The 18,744-nt window shown below is 38.3% G+C and overlaps 1 protein-coding gene and 1 long non-coding RNA gene across 33 annotated transcripts in view; one reads left to right on the forward strand and one right to left on the reverse strand.

Moving 5' to 3' along the window:
- MYPN (myopalladin) overlaps window positions 1-18,744 on the reverse strand; it is a 105,753-nt gene that overhangs the window by 62,227 nt on the left and 24,782 nt on the right. For 25 of the 32 annotated variants that reach the window (XM_081568890.1, XM_081568897.1, XM_081568884.1 and 22 more), the window contains 2 exons: window positions 17,100-18,002; window positions 131-306 (listed from right to left, as the gene is read on the reverse strand). In XM_081568890.1, coding sequence (XP_081425016.1) covers window positions 131-306; window positions 17,100-18,001 — 1,078 coding nt within the window. In that variant the 5' untranslated portion in view covers window position 18,002. Of the gene's footprint in view, window positions 1-130; window positions 307-7,373; window positions 7,394-17,099; window positions 18,003-18,744 lie in introns of those variants that run through there. The other 7 variants (XM_081568904.1, XM_081568902.1, XM_081568905.1 and 4 more) reach the window with 2 other exon arrangements.
- Window positions 8,486-15,509, forward strand: LOC145537908 (uncharacterized). The gene is made up of 2 exons (XR_014076483.1): window positions 8,486-9,854; window positions 15,035-15,509. It is a non-coding gene; the product is annotated as an uncharacterized LOC145537908 (long non-coding RNA).

The raw sequence follows: 18,744 nt of genomic DNA on the forward strand, positions 1-18,744 counted from the left end.
TCCTCACTGAAGAGTGTGTGGTAGAGCAAGCCCTCAACAAATACTTATTTATTATGTATTTATATAACTTATTTATTATAACTGTATATCTTATTAGTAAGTACCATGCTCCAAGAGTATTTTGCTTTACCTTCTATGTAAATCTCAGCAGAAGTTGAATCTGTCCCATAGATGTTAGAAGCAAAGCAGGAATAACGTCCAGTGTCCTCTTCAAAGGCTTCAGCAATGGTCAGTGAGTGCAGATTTCCTGCCTGGATGATGTGAATGTCTGGGGAATTTTCAAGCTCCTTGCCTTCACAGTACCACCTGCAAGGAAGAATATTGGCATGATTGAAATGTGAGAAGTAATAACATAAATGGCTCCAGATGTTCCCTAAGAAGAAAATTGTGGCAAACTAAGAGTCAAAACATTAAATGATCCAATATTATGGTATAATTTGGTTGTAACAATGAGAAGAGCTGGCAGGATTCAAATCACAGTGACACTATATTCAGGAAATTAGAAAGCAGCTCCTATTAAGAATGATACAACTGAAAGATGAAGAATGATACAACTAAAAGAAGATGAAGAAATTTCAAACACTGCCAACCATGGAGAGCAGGGTCTTTGATGTGGAACTTGACCTACAGCATTCTATAGTATGCATTCAGTAAGTGCTACTTTAGCTTATTTGGAAGGAATCTAAGGGATATTAAAGGTTTGTGAAGTTAAAGTTGAACATTCATTCCCTACTACAAAATTGCATCAGACCTAGCTAAATGAAAGTTATTTTGCTTGGTTACTTGAATCATCAGATAAGGGGGATGGCTCATATTTTCCTAGGAGTGACCCAACTCTGGCAAATAACCTAAGTTAAGTATATTTCTATATGTTATGGTATTTTATTTTAATGTATATACTTGAGGTTAGAAATTTTTATTATGAAAGTTTTTTACCAGAAGTTTACACTAAGTAATGAGTAAGATAATGTTTAAAATGTGAAGGTACGTAATAAGAGGAAAAGACATTAAAATTACGTGGAGATAGGGGTTTCACTGGTGGCTCAGTGATAATGAATCCACCAGCCAATGCAGGAGACAGGGGTTCCATCCCTGGTCCAGGAAGATCCAACATGCCATGGGGTGACTAAAGTCTGTGTGCCGCAACTACTGAGCCTGTGTTCTAGAACCCGGGAGCCCCAACTATTTTGAGCCCATGTGCCACAACTGCTGAAGTCTGAATGTTCTAGAGCCTGTGCTCTGCAGCAAGAGAAGCCACCAAAATGAGTAGCCTCCACTCACCACAACTAGAGAAAAGCCTGCATAGCAATGAAGATCCAGCACAGTCAAATAATAAATAAACTACATGGAAATATCATTGTTCATGGTATTGATTGGCAAAACCCTGAAAGTTTAACCACTCCCCATACACTGCTAGTAGGAATGAAAAATGATACAACCCCTATGAAAATATGGCAGTGTCTACCAAAATTACAGATTAGATTTATCCTTTGCCTCAACAGTCCCACTTGTGGAATCTATCGTACAGTTACACTTGTTGTTTAGTCGCAAAGTTGTGTCCAACTCTTTTGTGACCCCATGGACTGTAGCCTGTCAGGCTCCTCTGTCCATGGGATTTCCCGGGCAAGAATACTGAAGTGGGTTTCCGTTTCCTTCTCCAGGGCCTCTTCCTGACCCAGGGATCGAACATGTGTCTTCTGTATTGGCAGGTGGATTCTTTACCACTGAGCCACCAGGAAAGCCCACAGATACACTTGCATACATACAAAATGACAAATGTGTAGGTTACTTATTTAAATGGCATAAGATTGGAAATGACCCAAGTGTCTATCACTAGGGGACTGATGAAATAATCTCTGGAACAGCCTCGTAATACAGTGCTATGCAGCTAGAAAGAGAATGGGAAAGATCACTATGTACTCATATGGAAAGAACCTGAAGATATATAGTTAAGAATTTAATAGTAAGGTATGAAATAGTATGAAAGAGATGGGAATACCAGACCATCTGACCTGTCTCTTGAGAAACCTGTATGCAGGTCAGGAAGCAACAGTCAGAACTGGACATGGAACAACAGACTGGTTCCAAATAGGAAAAGGAGTACGTCAAGGCTGTATATTGTCACCCTGCTTATTTAACTTATATGCAGAGTACATCATGAGAAACGCTGGGCTGGAAGAAACACAAGCTGGAATCAAGATTGCCGGGAGAAATATCAATAACCTCAGATATGCGGATGACACCACCCTTATGGCAGAAAGTGAAGAAGAACTAAAGAGCCTCTTGATGAAGGTGAAGGAGGAGAGTGAAAAAGTTGGCTTAAAGCTCAACGTTCAGAAAACTAAGATCATGGCATCTGGTCCCATCACTCCATGGGAAATAGATGGGGAAACAGTGGAAACAGTGTCAGACTTTACTTTTTTGGGCTCCAGAATCACTGCTGATGGTGACTGCAGCCATGAAATTAAAAGACGCTTACTCCTTGGAAGGAAGGTTATGGCCAACCTAGATAGCATGTTTAAAAGCAGAGACATTACTTTGCCAACAAAAGTCCGTCTAGTCAAGACTATGGTTTTTCCAGTGGTCATGTATGGATGTGAGAGTTGGACGGTGAAGAAAGCTGAGCGCCGCAGAATTGATGCTTTTGAACTGTGGTGTTGGAGAAGACTCTTGAGAGTTTCTTGGACTGCAAGGAGATCCAATCAATCCATCCTAAAAGAGATCAATCCTGGGTGTTCATTGGAAGGTCTGATGTTGAAGCTGAAGCTCCAATACTTTGGCCACCTCATGCGAAGGGTTGACTCATTGGAAAAGACCCTAATGCTGGGTAGGATTGGGGGCGGGAGGAGAAGGGGACGACAGAGGATGAGATGGTTGGATGGCATCACCGACTCGATGAACATGGGTTTGGGTAGACTCCGGGAGTTGGTGATGGACAGAGAGGCCTGGCGTGCTGCAATTCATGGGGTCGCAGAGAGTCGGACACGACTGAGCGACTGAACTGAACTGATGAAATAGTATATGGATTAGCTTTTGTATAAGAATTGTGGGTTGTTATGCATTGAATTATCCCCCCACCAAAAGATATGTTGAAGTCCTAACCCTCCAGTACTTGGGAATATGACCTTATTTGGAAATAAGGTCTTTGCAGATAAAATGAAGTTATGATGAAGTTATTAGCATGGCCCTAATTCAATACGAATGGAGTTCTTCAAGGAGAGAACAACTTCAAGTGAGGACAGTGACATGCAGGGAGAATGACATGATAACACAGGTAGAAACTGGAGTGATGCAGCTGCAAGTCAAGGAATGCCAAGGAACGCCACCACCAGAAGCTAGAGAAGACAAGGAAGGAGTCCACTTGGAATCTCAGATGGAGCACGGCCCTGCTGACACTTTGATTCTGGACTCCTAGCCTCTAGAGCTGTGAGACAGTACATTTCTGCTGTGAAAGCCATCCAGTTTGTGGTGCTCTGTTACAGTAGCACAAGGATGCAAACCCAGGGGGCAAAAAATAAGATATAGCCATGTTGTTTGCATATACATAAAGAAAACTGAAAGAATAAAGTGAAAATCAAAGTGGCTTCCTGTTGGGGTGAAGGGAAGCAAGATGAAGGAAGACAAATGTGAGATGTCTCAGTGCACCCCTTTTATAATTGTTTTCATATTTAAGTAATAATTATTAATCAGCTTCATCATAAGAAGTAATTGGGGAAGAGACATTACCATTATTCAATGGCAAGAATGAAGGAGTCCTGACAATTGCTAATCTTTCTTGTAATTTCAGATCTAACCATTCAATGCTTGAACCTTTCCCTCCCACCATTTGTAAAGCAAGATTCTAAAGCATGTTTAAGAAAACTCACCTATTCAATGACTTCCCAAGAGATAAACTTTCCTCTGCTGTTCCATAAATACATCATATTCACCTCTACATTCAAGCCTCTGTTCATGTTTTTCTCTTTCTGAGATTCTCTTCCTCACCTTTCAGCTACTGCAAATATAACTCATCCATTACTTTGGCTCAGATATCACCTCCTACGCAAAGCACCTTTTACCATCAATTCTCAGTGATTGTTACCTTACCTTTTTTTGTTGTTACTTTACTTTTTAAAAAAACCTATATTATGTCATGCAGGTCTTGATTATACACTGTCTTTGATTATTCTCGATTTGGGAGAATTTGTCTCACCAGTTTCACTAAATTTTAAGTTCCTTTGTATGTAGAGATGGTACCTGACAAGCTAGTACAGTTTTCTATACATTCTCTCCTTTGGCCATTGTCTCATCCCTTAGTTTCAATTAACACTTCTACTTGGGATAACATCCAAACCTGCCTTCTAACTTTGGCTTCTGGATCTCCTCTCCCATCATTCTCCCTTCACTATGTTGCAACCACACTGGTCTTTTTCCTATTCTCTGAACACATTAAGCTACTCTCCATATTAGTATTTTTTTACTTCCTAAAATCCTTATCCCCTAGTCTTTATAAAAACAGGCCCTTCTCATCAGTCGGGCCTCAGTTCAAATGTCGCCTCCTCTTCCTAGTGTAGCTTCTTTATCCTCAGACACCGTCACATTATTCTCTTGTGTTATCCTCACAGCACTTATTATTATCTGAAATTATCTTACATGCTTGCTTATTTTGTTATTGTTTGCTTCTCCTACTATGCTGTAAAGTCCATTAGAGGATCTTATCAGTCTTATGAATATAATCCCACATCTATGACAACATCTTGGCACATAGTAGTAGGTATGCAGAAAATACGTGTTGGATTTGTTGAGAGAACAAATGATGGAAATAATTGATCATTAATATTTTGTGAGTACTTTGTTATTTGCTTTCATCAAATTCTATGCCAGTGTTACCTCTGTTGTGGCAGCAGAGGTGCATGCAGCTGCTGAAATGGGTCCCTAAGTCTCCTAGAGCATCAGTCTCAGCAAGACCTCATGGAACTTGTAGAAGCACACCCTCAGAGTATGTGTAGTTGTAAATACAAATAGTGAGCATACAGAGAAACATTTCCACTGGAAATGACCCTAGCATGAGAATAAAGGAGATTTTTAAAGGGATTAAAAAAAAAAAAGCACAAGGACCAAAAGAATGGGGAGGGAGACAACAGTAGACCTGAGGCCTCAATCATTTTTGAAAGGTGGAAAGCAGAATGAGAAGCCAGAAGATTTGAAAAATCTGAATACCAGGTGCCTACTTGGGGATGTCATTGAAAAGAAGGCAATTTGTGCAGTAGAACCCCGATGCAAGTTTGGTGGAAACACTAACAATAGGAGATACAGAGCTTAAAATAGGATCACTGATTTCAGGTTTAAAAAATGAGTATCTATATTCCCACAGCAGGCCACATCCTTTCTTCTGAGCAGTTAAGAGATGCCCTAGGATGAAGGCTGAGTTGTTGTCTGCATGAGCAGCTGCTCCATATTGGAGCAAGAGGAAAAGGGGCTTCAGGAGGAGTTTCTCCAGGGAAAAAACAAATGGGCTTGGTGGCTTAACTGCATTGAACAGAGTATTTATTAGTAAGACATGTTTTACAAAGGTATTGGAGAACTGAGACAAATTGTGACAAGACCAGAGAGCCAAGCACATAAAAACAACACAGTCGATCAACTCCAGGTGAAAAAAGTTGTACTGGCAAGGAAACAGTCACTTTTCCCTACTGGATTTGGCAGAAAATAATACTTACATAGTAACAAGAAGTTATACATTAAAATTTTTGAAAACAACAGTGTGATATGAGGCAGTGAAGGAAGGAACAACGGAAGTTCTGGTTTGGTGAAGGGGTGCTAAACCACCATCTTCTGGAACAGGAAGTCAAGACAAAATAGCATTAGCATACCAAGCAATTGTGGTTTATAAGCATATTATAGTGGTTCTTTTCACTTTCTATGAAGACAAACTATTTTCATATAATACTAAGATATTATTTGCCTTTTTACTGTGTTAATATTTACACTGACGGTGCAAAAGCCACAATGGGTAAAATTGTTGGTGCTTTAGCAGCATAAAGGTGATGAGTGGTCACTGTGTTTTCCATTGCCACACTTGCAGTTAAAAAAAAAAATCCAGGTTCATTTAAAAATGTCGTTGATGAAGCCATAAAAGTCATCTCAACCTTGAGTCCACATCTTTTTAGCATTCTGAGTGGTGAAATGTGAGGTAGCACAAAGCATTTCTACTGAATATGGAAGAGCATTTGTGTGGTTTTTAAAGTTGAACTAGGCACATGCATGAAACAATATCTTGAAAGAACAGCTGACAAATTATGGTTATTCAGATTTGGGTATTTGGCAGACATTTTCTCAAAAAATGAAGGAGGTAAGTCTGTTCTTTCAAGCAAAAATAACTGATAACATTTGTTGCCAAGGAAAAAACTGGAACTTTTAAGGAAAAATTAGAGTTTTGGAAAGCTTGTATCTCCTATAGTGAGTTTAGGGCCTCCCAATACTCAAAGAGATTTTTGGTGAAATCAGTGATGATATTAACAAATATGATTTTAAAATATTATATAATAAAATGTGTCAAAATTTGGAAGACTTTGTTTTCCAAATGACCAATGTGTGATGTTATCCATTCGAAGTTCAAGACAGACAAAGGGTTTTATTATAGCAGGGTTCAAAAGTTCATTGGTATGGTTTCAGATTTCATACTGCAACTAACCTTTAAGAAACTACTCCTAGTTGAATTTTTGTGTAATATCGAGTTAGAATAGCCACATTATCTGATAAGTCTATTAAAATATTCCTCCTGTTTCTAACTACATACCTGTATAATGCCATATTTTAAAAATTAACTTCAACCCAAACATCACAACAAACCAAATGCATAAGCAAATATGAGAATCCAACTGTTCTCTATTAAGCCCGACATTAAAAGAGATTTGCAAAAAACATAAAATGCCACTCTTATAACTCAAAATTTGAGGGGAAATACAGTTATTTTTTCATAAAATTATTTATGCGAGCATGTTTATCATAGTTCTTACTTATTCATTTCAAAATAACAGTTTAAAATATTTCTCAATTTTAACTTATGATAATTATGGATATAACTCACATAGATAAGACCTCTTTTGGGTCTCAATAACTTTTCAGATCGTAAAGGGGTCCTGAGAACAAAAAGTTTGAAAAACACTGGCATATAGTTTAGAAATTCAGAGATGAATAAATAGGAAACTGCCAAAAGAGTTGAAACTGGTCTTTTTAAAAATATATATTATTTGACTTTTTAAGCGATGTACCTTTATTTATTTGATAAGGCAAATATGAATAACTATTTCAAAACAGACATACAAATACCTTCCCTTATATAAACGTTACAAAGTTGTGTTGTTTCTTTAGATAACGTTTCTCTTCTTTACCAAAATGAGAGTGGAAACATCTGTGAGCAATTGGACAGCCTGAAGGTGATAAGTGGAGTGATTCAAATGCCCAAACTCTCCGTCAGAAGCATTTTTGTCTTTACCCAGATGCCCAGGATGGCTTCAGCCAGCCCCAAAGGACAGCCAGTAACCGTCGTCACTCCTACTTTAACACCATGATCCACTCAAAAATAATGCACCAATCAGGCTGCCTTCTGAAAAGCATATTAAAATTTACCCAGCGACACTGAAGACTTTTGAGGGTCAGGAGGAAACATGCTCTCCTCCATTGTGTATCCACGTTAGGGAATGCTTTCATGTAAGTACCCTGCCCTGTTGCATGTTTTTAGAACTCCAAATCTTCATGACACTTACAGAGTGGCAGTGGGTGCCAGGCATGATTCATGGCCCTGCGGAATTGAGTCAGTGATCTGGGGAAATGGGACAAGTCCAAATGATAAAGGACGATCCATCTTTAATGCACTGAGGACAGCTTGCCAGACTTGGTCATTTGGGTAGCTACCAAGCCTGGAAATGAAGACACTGAAGAGACACATTTTTCAGAAGAGACACATTTTTCAGATTTATCTGGCCTTTTAAGCTGCGGATCACCATTCGGCTCTTAGGGTACTGTTTTGTCTAAAATGTGGCATGGCTAGATATCATGACTCATTGTTTTAGCACATTAGCAACTCCTAAACATAATTTGAATGTGTTATTCTGACTCACCAGTAATAATGCTCTTTAAAAGAATGATTACTCAGACTCTTCCTTTAACCCTGCCCTAGCCTTTCCAGTGTCCCTGTCCCACCTCTTATTACTCCCTCTTCTAATACCCTGTTTGTTTACTTCACAGAACCTACATATCACTCATAATTATAAGCTGACTTATTGGTTTATTTGTTTAATATCTCTCCCCCTTACTGGACAATAAACAGCACAGGGTAGAGATTATCACACGTGTTTGGTTTACCGCTTGTTTATCTGGTTCCTTGCACAGGGTATGACATATCAGAGCTGTTCCCAAAAATGTTTGTTGTATAGATGTTAAATGAATGAATTCAAATTAGGATTATTGTAGCCTTAAGTCTGTTTTATTTTCATTTATCAAGAAGGCTTGGGGACTAGATGCCTGATCTATTTTTATCTATTTATTTATGGCTGTTCTGGGTCTTCACTAAGGATGCCTGATCTCTTAAGTAAAGAGTGTAAGGCCTGAAACAGCTAAATGGTAGTTTACTTTTTGGGTTGGCCAAAAAGTTCATTCAGGTTTTTCCACACAATGTTATAGAAAAATTGGAATTAATTTTTTGGCCAACCCAATTCTTGATGACATCTTCACTCTCTCCATGCATCACTTCATATAGAAAGTGCAACTGGAGTACATTGGACACTAAAATAACAGTAGACACTTTTTACCAGGACTCAAAGTTATGTCAGATTTTGTAAAACGATTCAATGTATTGTATGTCCTGTTTGACCACTACCAAGGTAACAAACTTAAGTCGTCATGTCCACTGGCTATATTTCACACATGGTAGTATGGAGGTACAAGTTGGGAGGGTATGTCTATGCTTTAAATTTTATTAACATTTATTGAGTTCTTCCAGGTGGAAAATTCTTGGTAAACTAGGCACAAGCTATAAAAACCAAAACCATGAAGGAAACTTTGATGCTAAAGTTAAAAATATCTAATTATCAAATGACACCATAAATAAAAAGAAAAATCAAACTGAGAGAGAATATTTTCATAACACATAATGTCATATAGTCTCCTAATCATATTTTTAAAATTCTTACAGATCAATAAGAAAATAACAAACTGATAGAAAAAGCGAGTGATAGATGTAAACAGGCCCTTTATAGAAAATGAACCCTAAATGGTCAATAAACATATTTTTGAAATTTTCAACCTCATTAGTAACTGTGGAAATGAAAATTTGAATCACAACAAAAAACCTTCATACTCATCAGATACCATACCCATCAGATCTGCAAAATTAAAAGGTCTGATAAATCCATGTTGGCAATGATGTAGAACAACCAGAACTCTTATATAATATTGGTGGGAATGTAAATTGAAACAATTCCTTTGGAAAATAATTTGGTGTAATTATAAACTGAAGTTGTAAACACTCTGCCAGCAGTTCCATGCCTAAACATACTCATGCACCAGGAGAATATAATAGTTCATTTATAATAACATCGTTCATATTAGGGAAAAAGCTGATAACCACCCAAATGTACATTAATAAGACAATAAAATGACCAGCCTTACAGTAAAATACTGTATAGTAATGAAAATGAATCAACTAGAGTTACATGCAACATCACGGATATACTTTTTAGAAAAAAATTCAAGTAGCAGAATAATACGTATATTATGATTCTACTTATATAAACACGTTACAACATGTAAAATTTACTATTTTTTAAAAACTTTATTATGCATGCATGTGTGCTAAGTCACTTCAGTTGTGTGTGACTCTGTGACCCTATGGACCCTGTCAGGCTCCTCTGTCCATGGAATTCTCCAGGCAAGAATACTGGAGTGGATTGCCATGCCCTCCTCCAGGTGCTCTTCCCAACCCAGGGACTGAACTTGCATCTCTTAGTTCTCCTGCATTGGCAGGTAGGTCTTTACCACAGGTGCCACTTGGGAACCCAAAACTTTATTAATGGGAACTTAAAAACTTCCACAAAGTAGAAAGACTGTATAATGAACCCCTACGTACATATCACTTAGCTTCAACAAATTATCAACAAATAGTAAATGTGTTTTTTATATATTCTCTTTCGTCCCACCTTGACTTATTTTGTAAATACAGGATTTTCTGTCCTTGATGCTGGGAAAGATTGAGGGCAGAAGAAGAGGGCGTCAGAAGATGAGACGGCTGGATGGCATCACCGATGCAATGGATGTGAACTTGGGCAAACTTTGGGAGATGGTGAGAGACAGGGAGGCCTAGTGTGCTGCAGTCCTTGGGGTTGCAAAGAGTTGGACATGACTGGGTGACTGAACAACAACAACAACAACATAGGATTTTCTGTCATCCCACCAGTAAATACTTCTGTTCCAGTATTGCTTAAGAACATAAGGATGTGTTGTTAAACTGAAGAAAAACTGTTAAGAAAAATTTAAAGAGAAAACACAAGATTTGGGCTAGTGGTTACCTCTAAGGGGAGGAGGAAGGGACAGGATCAGGAAGACACTCAACTTAAAAATAATACTAATGTGTGCATACAGATAGATGTGCCATTGCTCTTATACTGTATCTGTACTTCTAGATATTCTTCAGTATTTATTTAAAAATGCACTTCTAAAGCAATTCAGAAAGTTCAGTCTGGTGATCCTTGTCTGTTTTGGGAGTAGAGTTGAGGAGGTTGGGAGATTGATTAGAGAAGGTCAGTGGCCACGTGACAGGGCCTTCTACGGAATTCCTTGGAGATCTTTTATTGTAGCCCCTGGAGTTGGTGGCAGCACAGAGGCTTCACCCAACTCTTACCTTGAAAACTTTCAAAGTGAAATGATATTTAGCATTGCCCAAGAAGGAAGAGGGCTTCCCTGGTGGCTCAGATAGTAAAGAATCTGCCCACAATGTGGGAGACCTGGGTTCGATCCCTGGGTCAGGAAGATCCTGTGGAGAAAGGCATGGCAACTCACTCCAGTATTCTTGCCTGGAGAATCCCCAAGGACAGAGGAACCCGGTGGGCTACAGTCTATGGGGTCGCAAAGAGTCAGACACAACTCAGAAACTAAGCACAGCCCAAGAGGGGAGAGCAAGAAGGGAGGGTTGCGCTGGAAGCAGCCGACATTGCCAGAGTTTGCGAGGGCAGAGATGTGGTTTTCCCATGGGCCAAATGGATACCACACAAGTTAGCTTGGTTTTCTGTCTGACAACAGATCCTACCTCAAAGGATGACCAGCTCAGGTGAGGTGACATCAAAAGAAAGAGGCTGTGAGGAGTAGGACTGAGGAGCAGATGTTAGAACCTTAAGTAGAGATTGCAACATCTGGGTTAAGGAACAAAGTCAAGGGCCGGTCCCCCTGGGTGAGGAGGTCTCCAAAGAGATTGCAAAAGTTCTTAGCATGGAAACAAACAGCAGTTTGGTTAAAACACAAATGTCTGGGCCTGCCCTTTAGAGAGCTTAATTTAGTAGGTCTGAGGTAGAAGCTGCAAATTTGCATATCCACCAAGATTCCAAGTGATGCTAACCTGTTGGTCCAGGGACCCACTTGTAGCTTGTTCTGGGAGACTTTTGCAATCTAGTCTCTGTCCCTGTTCTCTGAACTTACCCCAAACCATTTCCTCCTTACTCTTCATATTCTGGTGTGATTAGTTCCTTCAGTTCCGTGAAGTCAATCATTGTCTCACTGCCTCATGTACATTATTTCTTCACCCTGCAACACTTTTCTGTAAACCCCACTTTGCTGGGCTAACCTCTCATCATCTTTTCTGTCTCAGCTTAAAGACTTTTAGGAAAACCTTCCCCAGTCCATTCACAAGGTTTGGTACCTTTGCTATATGCACCCTCCTTTATAATATTTATCACAATTATGATAATGTAATCACTGTGGGATTTTTGCCTGTGATCTTTACTAGACCCTAAGATACATGAAGGCAGGGGATTTTCCTTGTTCATTGCTATAATCTTATTGGCTATTGGAGTATATGGCACATAGTAGACACTTCACATTTGTTGCATGAATGAGTAAATGAAGGTATCTAGATTTTCCCAAAAGGTAGAAGAAAAAGCCCCTAAATAATGTAACAGTTTAAAATACTTATATAATATTTTACATTACATATCATATGTAATTATTTATAATATTTTATATAATTTAAAATATCCTTTGTCTTTTTTTTTAATATCCTTTGTCTTTAGAACTAATTTATTTCCTTTTTATTCCTCAGCATGGCACTCACAGGCAAATGTCCAGAAGTAGGAATAGCAAAACTTAACAGCCAAAGCAGACATCAGCATCTATAAAAGGTAAATTTTCACTGCTTCAGAGGGCTATGTACAAGCAAACATACTAAGTACGACCCAGCTGTACATTCCTGGGAAAAGAATTTCAAGTCAGGATACAAAAAGGGATCATGGCCATTTGCTGTGAATTCCTGCAGACTCTTTCATCTGTGGGTAACGCATGAGTGTATTTCAGCTCCTCCAATGAAACTGTGTCCAAGATTAACAAGCTATCAAAAACAGCTAGCTTTAATGATACAGGATCCTACCCTTACAAAATAATTTCTTCCCAGTCAACTTGGAAATCAACAAATATAAGCCAAAAGGATTTTTCAGTTTGCTAAACTAGAATTATAGAAACATGGGTAAAATATGAAGAACACACCGAGGCACGTACATACAAGGTTAGACCTCAGTTACCAGGTATATTCATTACATTTTCTCGCAAAATAGAAAAAAGGATACTTTTCTTTTTGACTGTTCTCTTTTCCTTTATGGCAAACCAAAGCACCTCATTTTGTAATGCATTTTTAAAGGCATTCTCTCAATCAAAAGCTGTGCTCTTGGGTTCTATGGAGATGCTTTAGGAGTTTCAGTGGTGAGCAAGCAGGCAGGACTGCATGCTTCCTCCGCCCCAATCCTCTTCAATCCCAGAAACACTAATTTCATCTTTAAGAAATCTGTGTGTGTGTAAAGTATATATTGGGGTAATATAACATATTTATTGTGAGGAGAAAAATGGGAGGAGGAATTACTGCCAAAGGTTGGAAAAAACCCTGCCCCAGCCTAGCATAACTGGATGTTAGTTCCAAACGTTACCTGTATTTATAGTCCCTTTGTAATGCCAGAGATACTGTGTCCAAATTTCCCAGTGTCCAGGGCATTCCTTGGAATGTCTCCAGTTCCACTACCCTCTCGTTTGCCCTTCAGGCCTACGTTTCTGACTATCTATTGGATATGGTCCCTTCATCCCCTCAGACTCAAATCATCCACCTCCTTCAGTTTCTCAGACCTTGACAGTGACCCCAGGGTTCTCTGAGGTGCCCAGCTTCAAACTTGTGGAGTCAGTCTTTTACTCGTCCTTCCTATCTAGTCAGTCACCAAGTTCAGCTTGGTTTCTTTTCTTCTAAATATTCCTCCCTCACATCTTTTCTCTGCTTTCCCACAGCCCCTACCCCAGTCTGATATCAGAGTGTCTGATGCCTGGAATACCTTTCACAGCCTCCAAAGTGCCCTTGGGGCTCCATTCATTTGGGGTCTAACTCATTCTTCCAGACCTATTCTACTTAAATTCTCCCTTTTATCTTAGTATGTCCTTATACACAACCATAAATGGTTTCCACCTGGTTTTGAAACCAAGTCGGAACTATTCTACTTTGCTTTCAAGGCTTTTTGAAATCATCTGGCTCCACTCTTGTCCAGTTAGGTCAATCTCCTCACTGTCATCTAAAAATATTACTCTGCCAGCATCTGTACTTTTATATAAACATATTGAGTTGACCTGGCCTAAAAGGACCTGTCCCGCTCCCTACTTCTTCTGTCTTTTCTCTCATCTTTCCTCACCTGTTGTCCCATGTTCCTCACATAGCCAAGTATTTGCAGTTCCCTGAAAACATTTGTCTCTGGGCCTTTCCACTTGCTTTCCTCTTCCACCCTAAGTTTTCTCAACTGAAGTGGCACCTCCAGCATTAACGCTTCCTTCATCCTGCCCTTCAGGCTAAATATCAATCCTTTGAGCTGCCATTGCATGCCATGCATACTTCTGTTACAGCCCTTATTACACAGTATTGCAATGTTTTGATCATATGTCTGTCTGAATGCTCTATTAGACTGTGAGCTACCCTCCTAGAATAGTTTTACACTTGTTTTCAAAATAAGGTCTCTGACCTCCAGTAGCTCCCAATTGTTTTGTACTCTCAGTGAGTCACTTTAGTAACTCAGTAAGTATTTGTTGAATGAATAAATGATTTACATTTCTACTTAACTTCGTCTTTCTTCAAGGTTCAACTAAAATTCCCTTATGTCTCTGAAGTCTTCTTTGACCTATCTAGTCCTTCAGCCCTTCATTGTCCTATAAAAATTAGGGTGATTTCTTTATTATCATTATTTTTATTGTAATATAGTATATTTACATGTAATGTTAGTTTCAGGTGTACAGCAAAGTGACTCAGTTTGTATGCATATATATCTCTCCACTGTTTTTTTAGATTCTTTTTCCATATAAGCCATTACAGAGTACTGAGTAGAATTAAGATGATTTCTTTAATTGAGGTTGCAAGTTCCTTAAGAGCAGGGACACATGTTTGTATTGCCTCTGTCATTGTATTGGTCACAGTGCTGAGTTTAGAGTAAAAGCTAGGTACATATACTTGGTTTCTGATTAGAGTTATATAAATTTTATATGTAGGAAAATAATTTTCATTGAATATTCAAAGTAATATTCATTGGAAGGACTGATGCTGAATCTCCAATACTTTGGCCACCTGATGCAAATTGGTGGCAAATTGGATGACTCATTGGAAAAGACCCTGATGCTGAGAAAAATTGAAGGCAAAATGAGGAGGGGATGGCAGAGAATGAGATAGTTAGATAGCATCACTGACTCAATGGACATGAGTTTGAGCAGTGAAGGACAGGGAAGCCTGGCATGCTGCAGTCCATGGGGTTGCAAAGAGTTGGAACCAACTTAGTGACTGAACAACAACAAAAACAATCTATTTAGACAATCCTAAGTTTTTTCTTAATATTAATATGATTACTGTGATGAATTCAGAAAATACTTAGTGAATACATATTAATTTCCTGCCATCAAACCAGTGGCTGGGATATAGGCATGAATGCTATCACTAGAGAAATTCTTTCCAGGTAAAAATGAGTATTGCTGCATGGAAGTTGTGTATATTTCTTTCACTCTTAAATTTGTAAATATTTACTTTGTTTTTGGGGGAATGAGTATTTTGTAATTCTCCTGAGTGATTTTTCTCACAAGAGCCCCGAGTCTTTTTTGTGTTTGAGATTGTCACAATTAAGAATGGGGAGGATGAGTCTTGAGTGACTTGGTCTAATTTTTTTGAAAGGGTCCAATCTATGTCCAGAAACTAATGGAATGGATAGAACTAGTCTAAGTAAGCTGTATCTGTGCCATAACTTGAGTGCTCACCAGCTTACGTAGACTGACCAGATGCCACCAAGTGGTATCCATCATGGTGCTATGATGACATCTTGCCAGCATCACTGACCAGAGTCCCAAGGAGTGTCATCAGGCATGCGTAGAGAAGAAGGGTAGACACTTCTCTTTGTTGTGGGCTGTTCCAACCCTTTGCCACGTCTTAGGCCAATTGTCTCACTCCTGATTGAAATCTAAGTCGAGTTTCTTGTTTTCCTGTTTCTTTATCCATTAGTAAACTCATAATCTAGTGACTAATATATTATGCATGACTACTATAGGCTAGAAGCTATGCTTGGTGCTCAAGATACTCCTTTCCTCAAGGAGGTCAGTTGTTTAACTAGATAGTAACATGTATATGCCATTGTAGAAATAGTATTGAGTACTGACTTGTGTTGACTCTGAAAAGCAAAATTCAATATATAAATGTGTTTTTAGACTAGAATTCCTTTAATCAATAAGCATACATAATTTAAAATATTATTATTAATACAAGTGCTATTACTGCCCTATAATATGATTATTTTACAAAAAAGATGATGCCCTGCTTACATACCTAGAATAAATCAAAAAGTATATAATAAATACACGTAAAATAAACTTTAAATTGATCTTTACCAATTTTATTGTATCTTTATTCTATCACACTTTTTCTAGTATTTGGCTTTTTTTTAATTAAAAACTACCATAGCTATTTGTTGAGGATAGATCATAAGGACTTTTTTAAGCTATAGGCTGTAGGCCTGTGCTAATATCATGGTCATTAGCCACATGTGGATACTTGGAATGCGGCCAGTGCAACTGAGGAACTGAATTCTTAATTGTATTTAACTTTGGCTCAGAGGTTAAAGCGTCTGCCTCCAATGCGGGAGACCTGGGTTTGATCCCTGGGTCGGGAAGATCCCCTGGAGAAGGAAATGGCAAACCACTCCAGTATTCTTGCCTGGAGAATCCCATGGACAGAGGAGCCTGGTAGGCTACAGTCCACGGGGTCACAAAGAGTGGGACACGACTGAGCGACTTCCCCTTCCCCCCTTCCCTTCCCTTCCCTTAACTAATTTAAATGTAAAGGCTGATACTCAATTCAATTCTGATAGAACTTTCAAGTATGTTTGAAACAGCTTGGATCTTACAAGGCAGTTTTTCAACTGTATATTTTTTGAAATCTAAAAGCACATTAAGTATTTCCTAGAAAATTTAGCATCCATACTTGGATGTGCTGTAAGTGCAGAATTCACATTAGATTTTGAAACCCTGGTGTGACAAAAGGAATATAAAATGTCTTATTAATAATTTTCATATTGATTACATGTTGAAATGGTAGTGTTTTTTTAATATATTGGTTGAATAATATAGTTTTAAAAATCAATTTCACCCCAAGTTATTTTATTTTTTTTTAATGTGACTATTAGAAAATTTTAAATTGCACTTGTGTCTAATATTATACTTCTGTTGGACAGTGTGCTTTAAGCTCTGTTTTTCTCAAAGGGAGTATATAATCTTTGAAACCACATACTTGAAAGATAAAATTAGAAGGATCACAATAGATGGAAAGTAATTACCAAGCATTACTAATGGGACATTTTTACCTTACTTGAGGTGGTGGAATTCCTACCACTATGCAATCCAACTGTACTCTGGTTCCTTCTGGAACTTCTCTGCTCCGTAACTTTTGTGTGAACCGAGGAGGTTGCCCCAGAGGTTCTTCATAGTACAAAGAAGAGGGAGAGGACCCTGGGGTGGTATCTCCACTGGCCGCCTCACCAGCAGCCTGCTCAGCTTCACGCCTCTTAGCTTCCTGCTGTTCCAGCGCATGGTTCACTTCATTATCCCTGGTATCTGCAGGGATAGGTATGGGAACCGAAGATCTTTCTCTTCTTTCTGATAGATCTGGGAAACTGGAACTGTTTTCCTGCATAACTTGGTTTTGTGATTCCAGTTTACTCTTGTGGTTTTTGCAGGCACGAGGTCTAATCCTTTTGGAGCTATGGGCTTTGAAAAGGGATGAGAGCTCTTCAATGAAATCGGCAGCCTTATTTAAGAATACTTTTTTGGACTGGGCTTCAGAACTGTACTGTGGCCTTTTTGCCTCCTGGAGGCTCTCTTTAGAGTTGGTAGGGCTTCGAGAGTTATCCTGGCAGAAGTTAGGGTCAAAACTTGATATAGATGAGTGTTTTGTCTGATCAGAAGAAAAATGTTTTTTAGCTTGAGCTTCATCTGCTTTCTCCAGAGGGTCATAATTGATTGCCAACCTTGCCAGATTGACACTTTCATCTAATTCTTCTTGGCTCAGAAAGGCTGAAAGATCTGGAAGGTCATCTTGGCCTCCTCCACCTTCAGCAGCTCCAGAAGAACCCCCAAAATGGAAAGGGTTGGAGGAAGGCTCTGCTCGACTCCTCTCATTGTTTCCCCGATGCCTAGTTTCAGCCAAATAGCTTTCTCTCAGAAGCTGAGATATGGAAGTAGAAGCTTCTAGGCTGTCGTCTTGCATGCTGTGACAAAATAGCAATAATGACAAAATGTTTAGATTATTTCTACAGAATAATAGGTCCATGTTGATTATAGCATGATAGATACTTAAGAACTTAAAACTTAAAATTAAAATTACCTAATTTTGATAACTTTCACAAAGTTTAAAGACTTCTCAAATTGTAAAATGGAGAGGAACTAAATGAGGTTTCCCTGAAACTAGAAATAAAAGCATGGGTGATTATTACTTTATTAAATTAATCTTTAAATATGGGTTCAATTTTGAAAGCTATGCTATAACTATAGAGACATTAAATATAGTTTCTCATACACAGAGACTTTCTCTCCATCCTTTCCCCTTTCCCCTGAATGTAATAAAATAACAGAAATTTAAAGATTTTGATAAAATAATCTTGTTACTGAAAAGTAAAAACTTGATCTAGCTCATGAAAATAAATAATGCTTTTATGACTAGAAACTAATTGTTTAAATTCAATGTTGTTTGTAGGCTCAATCTGCTCTTGAAAACTATAGTGATTTTGCTTTTTCAAATAAGGTATACTTAACTAATTTCTATAAAGGCATGAGTACACCTAGGTTTAAAAAAAATCTCTTAAATTAACATTGGTGAAGAGGGGATATGGAAGACAGGGAAGTGAGGTTCAACACAGGACACTTTTCACTGTATACCATTTTCTTACTTTTAAATTGTAATTATATAAATATGTTATAATCAATTATATATTAGCATAAGTTATATGAATA

The sequence above is a fragment of the Giraffa tippelskirchi genome, chromosome 2, assembly GCF_054371585.1.
Source record: "Giraffa tippelskirchi isolate mGirTip1 chromosome 2, T2T-mGirTip1v1.2.pri, whole genome shotgun sequence".
Lineage (NCBI taxonomy): Eukaryota > Metazoa > Chordata > Mammalia > Artiodactyla > Giraffidae > Giraffa > Giraffa tippelskirchi.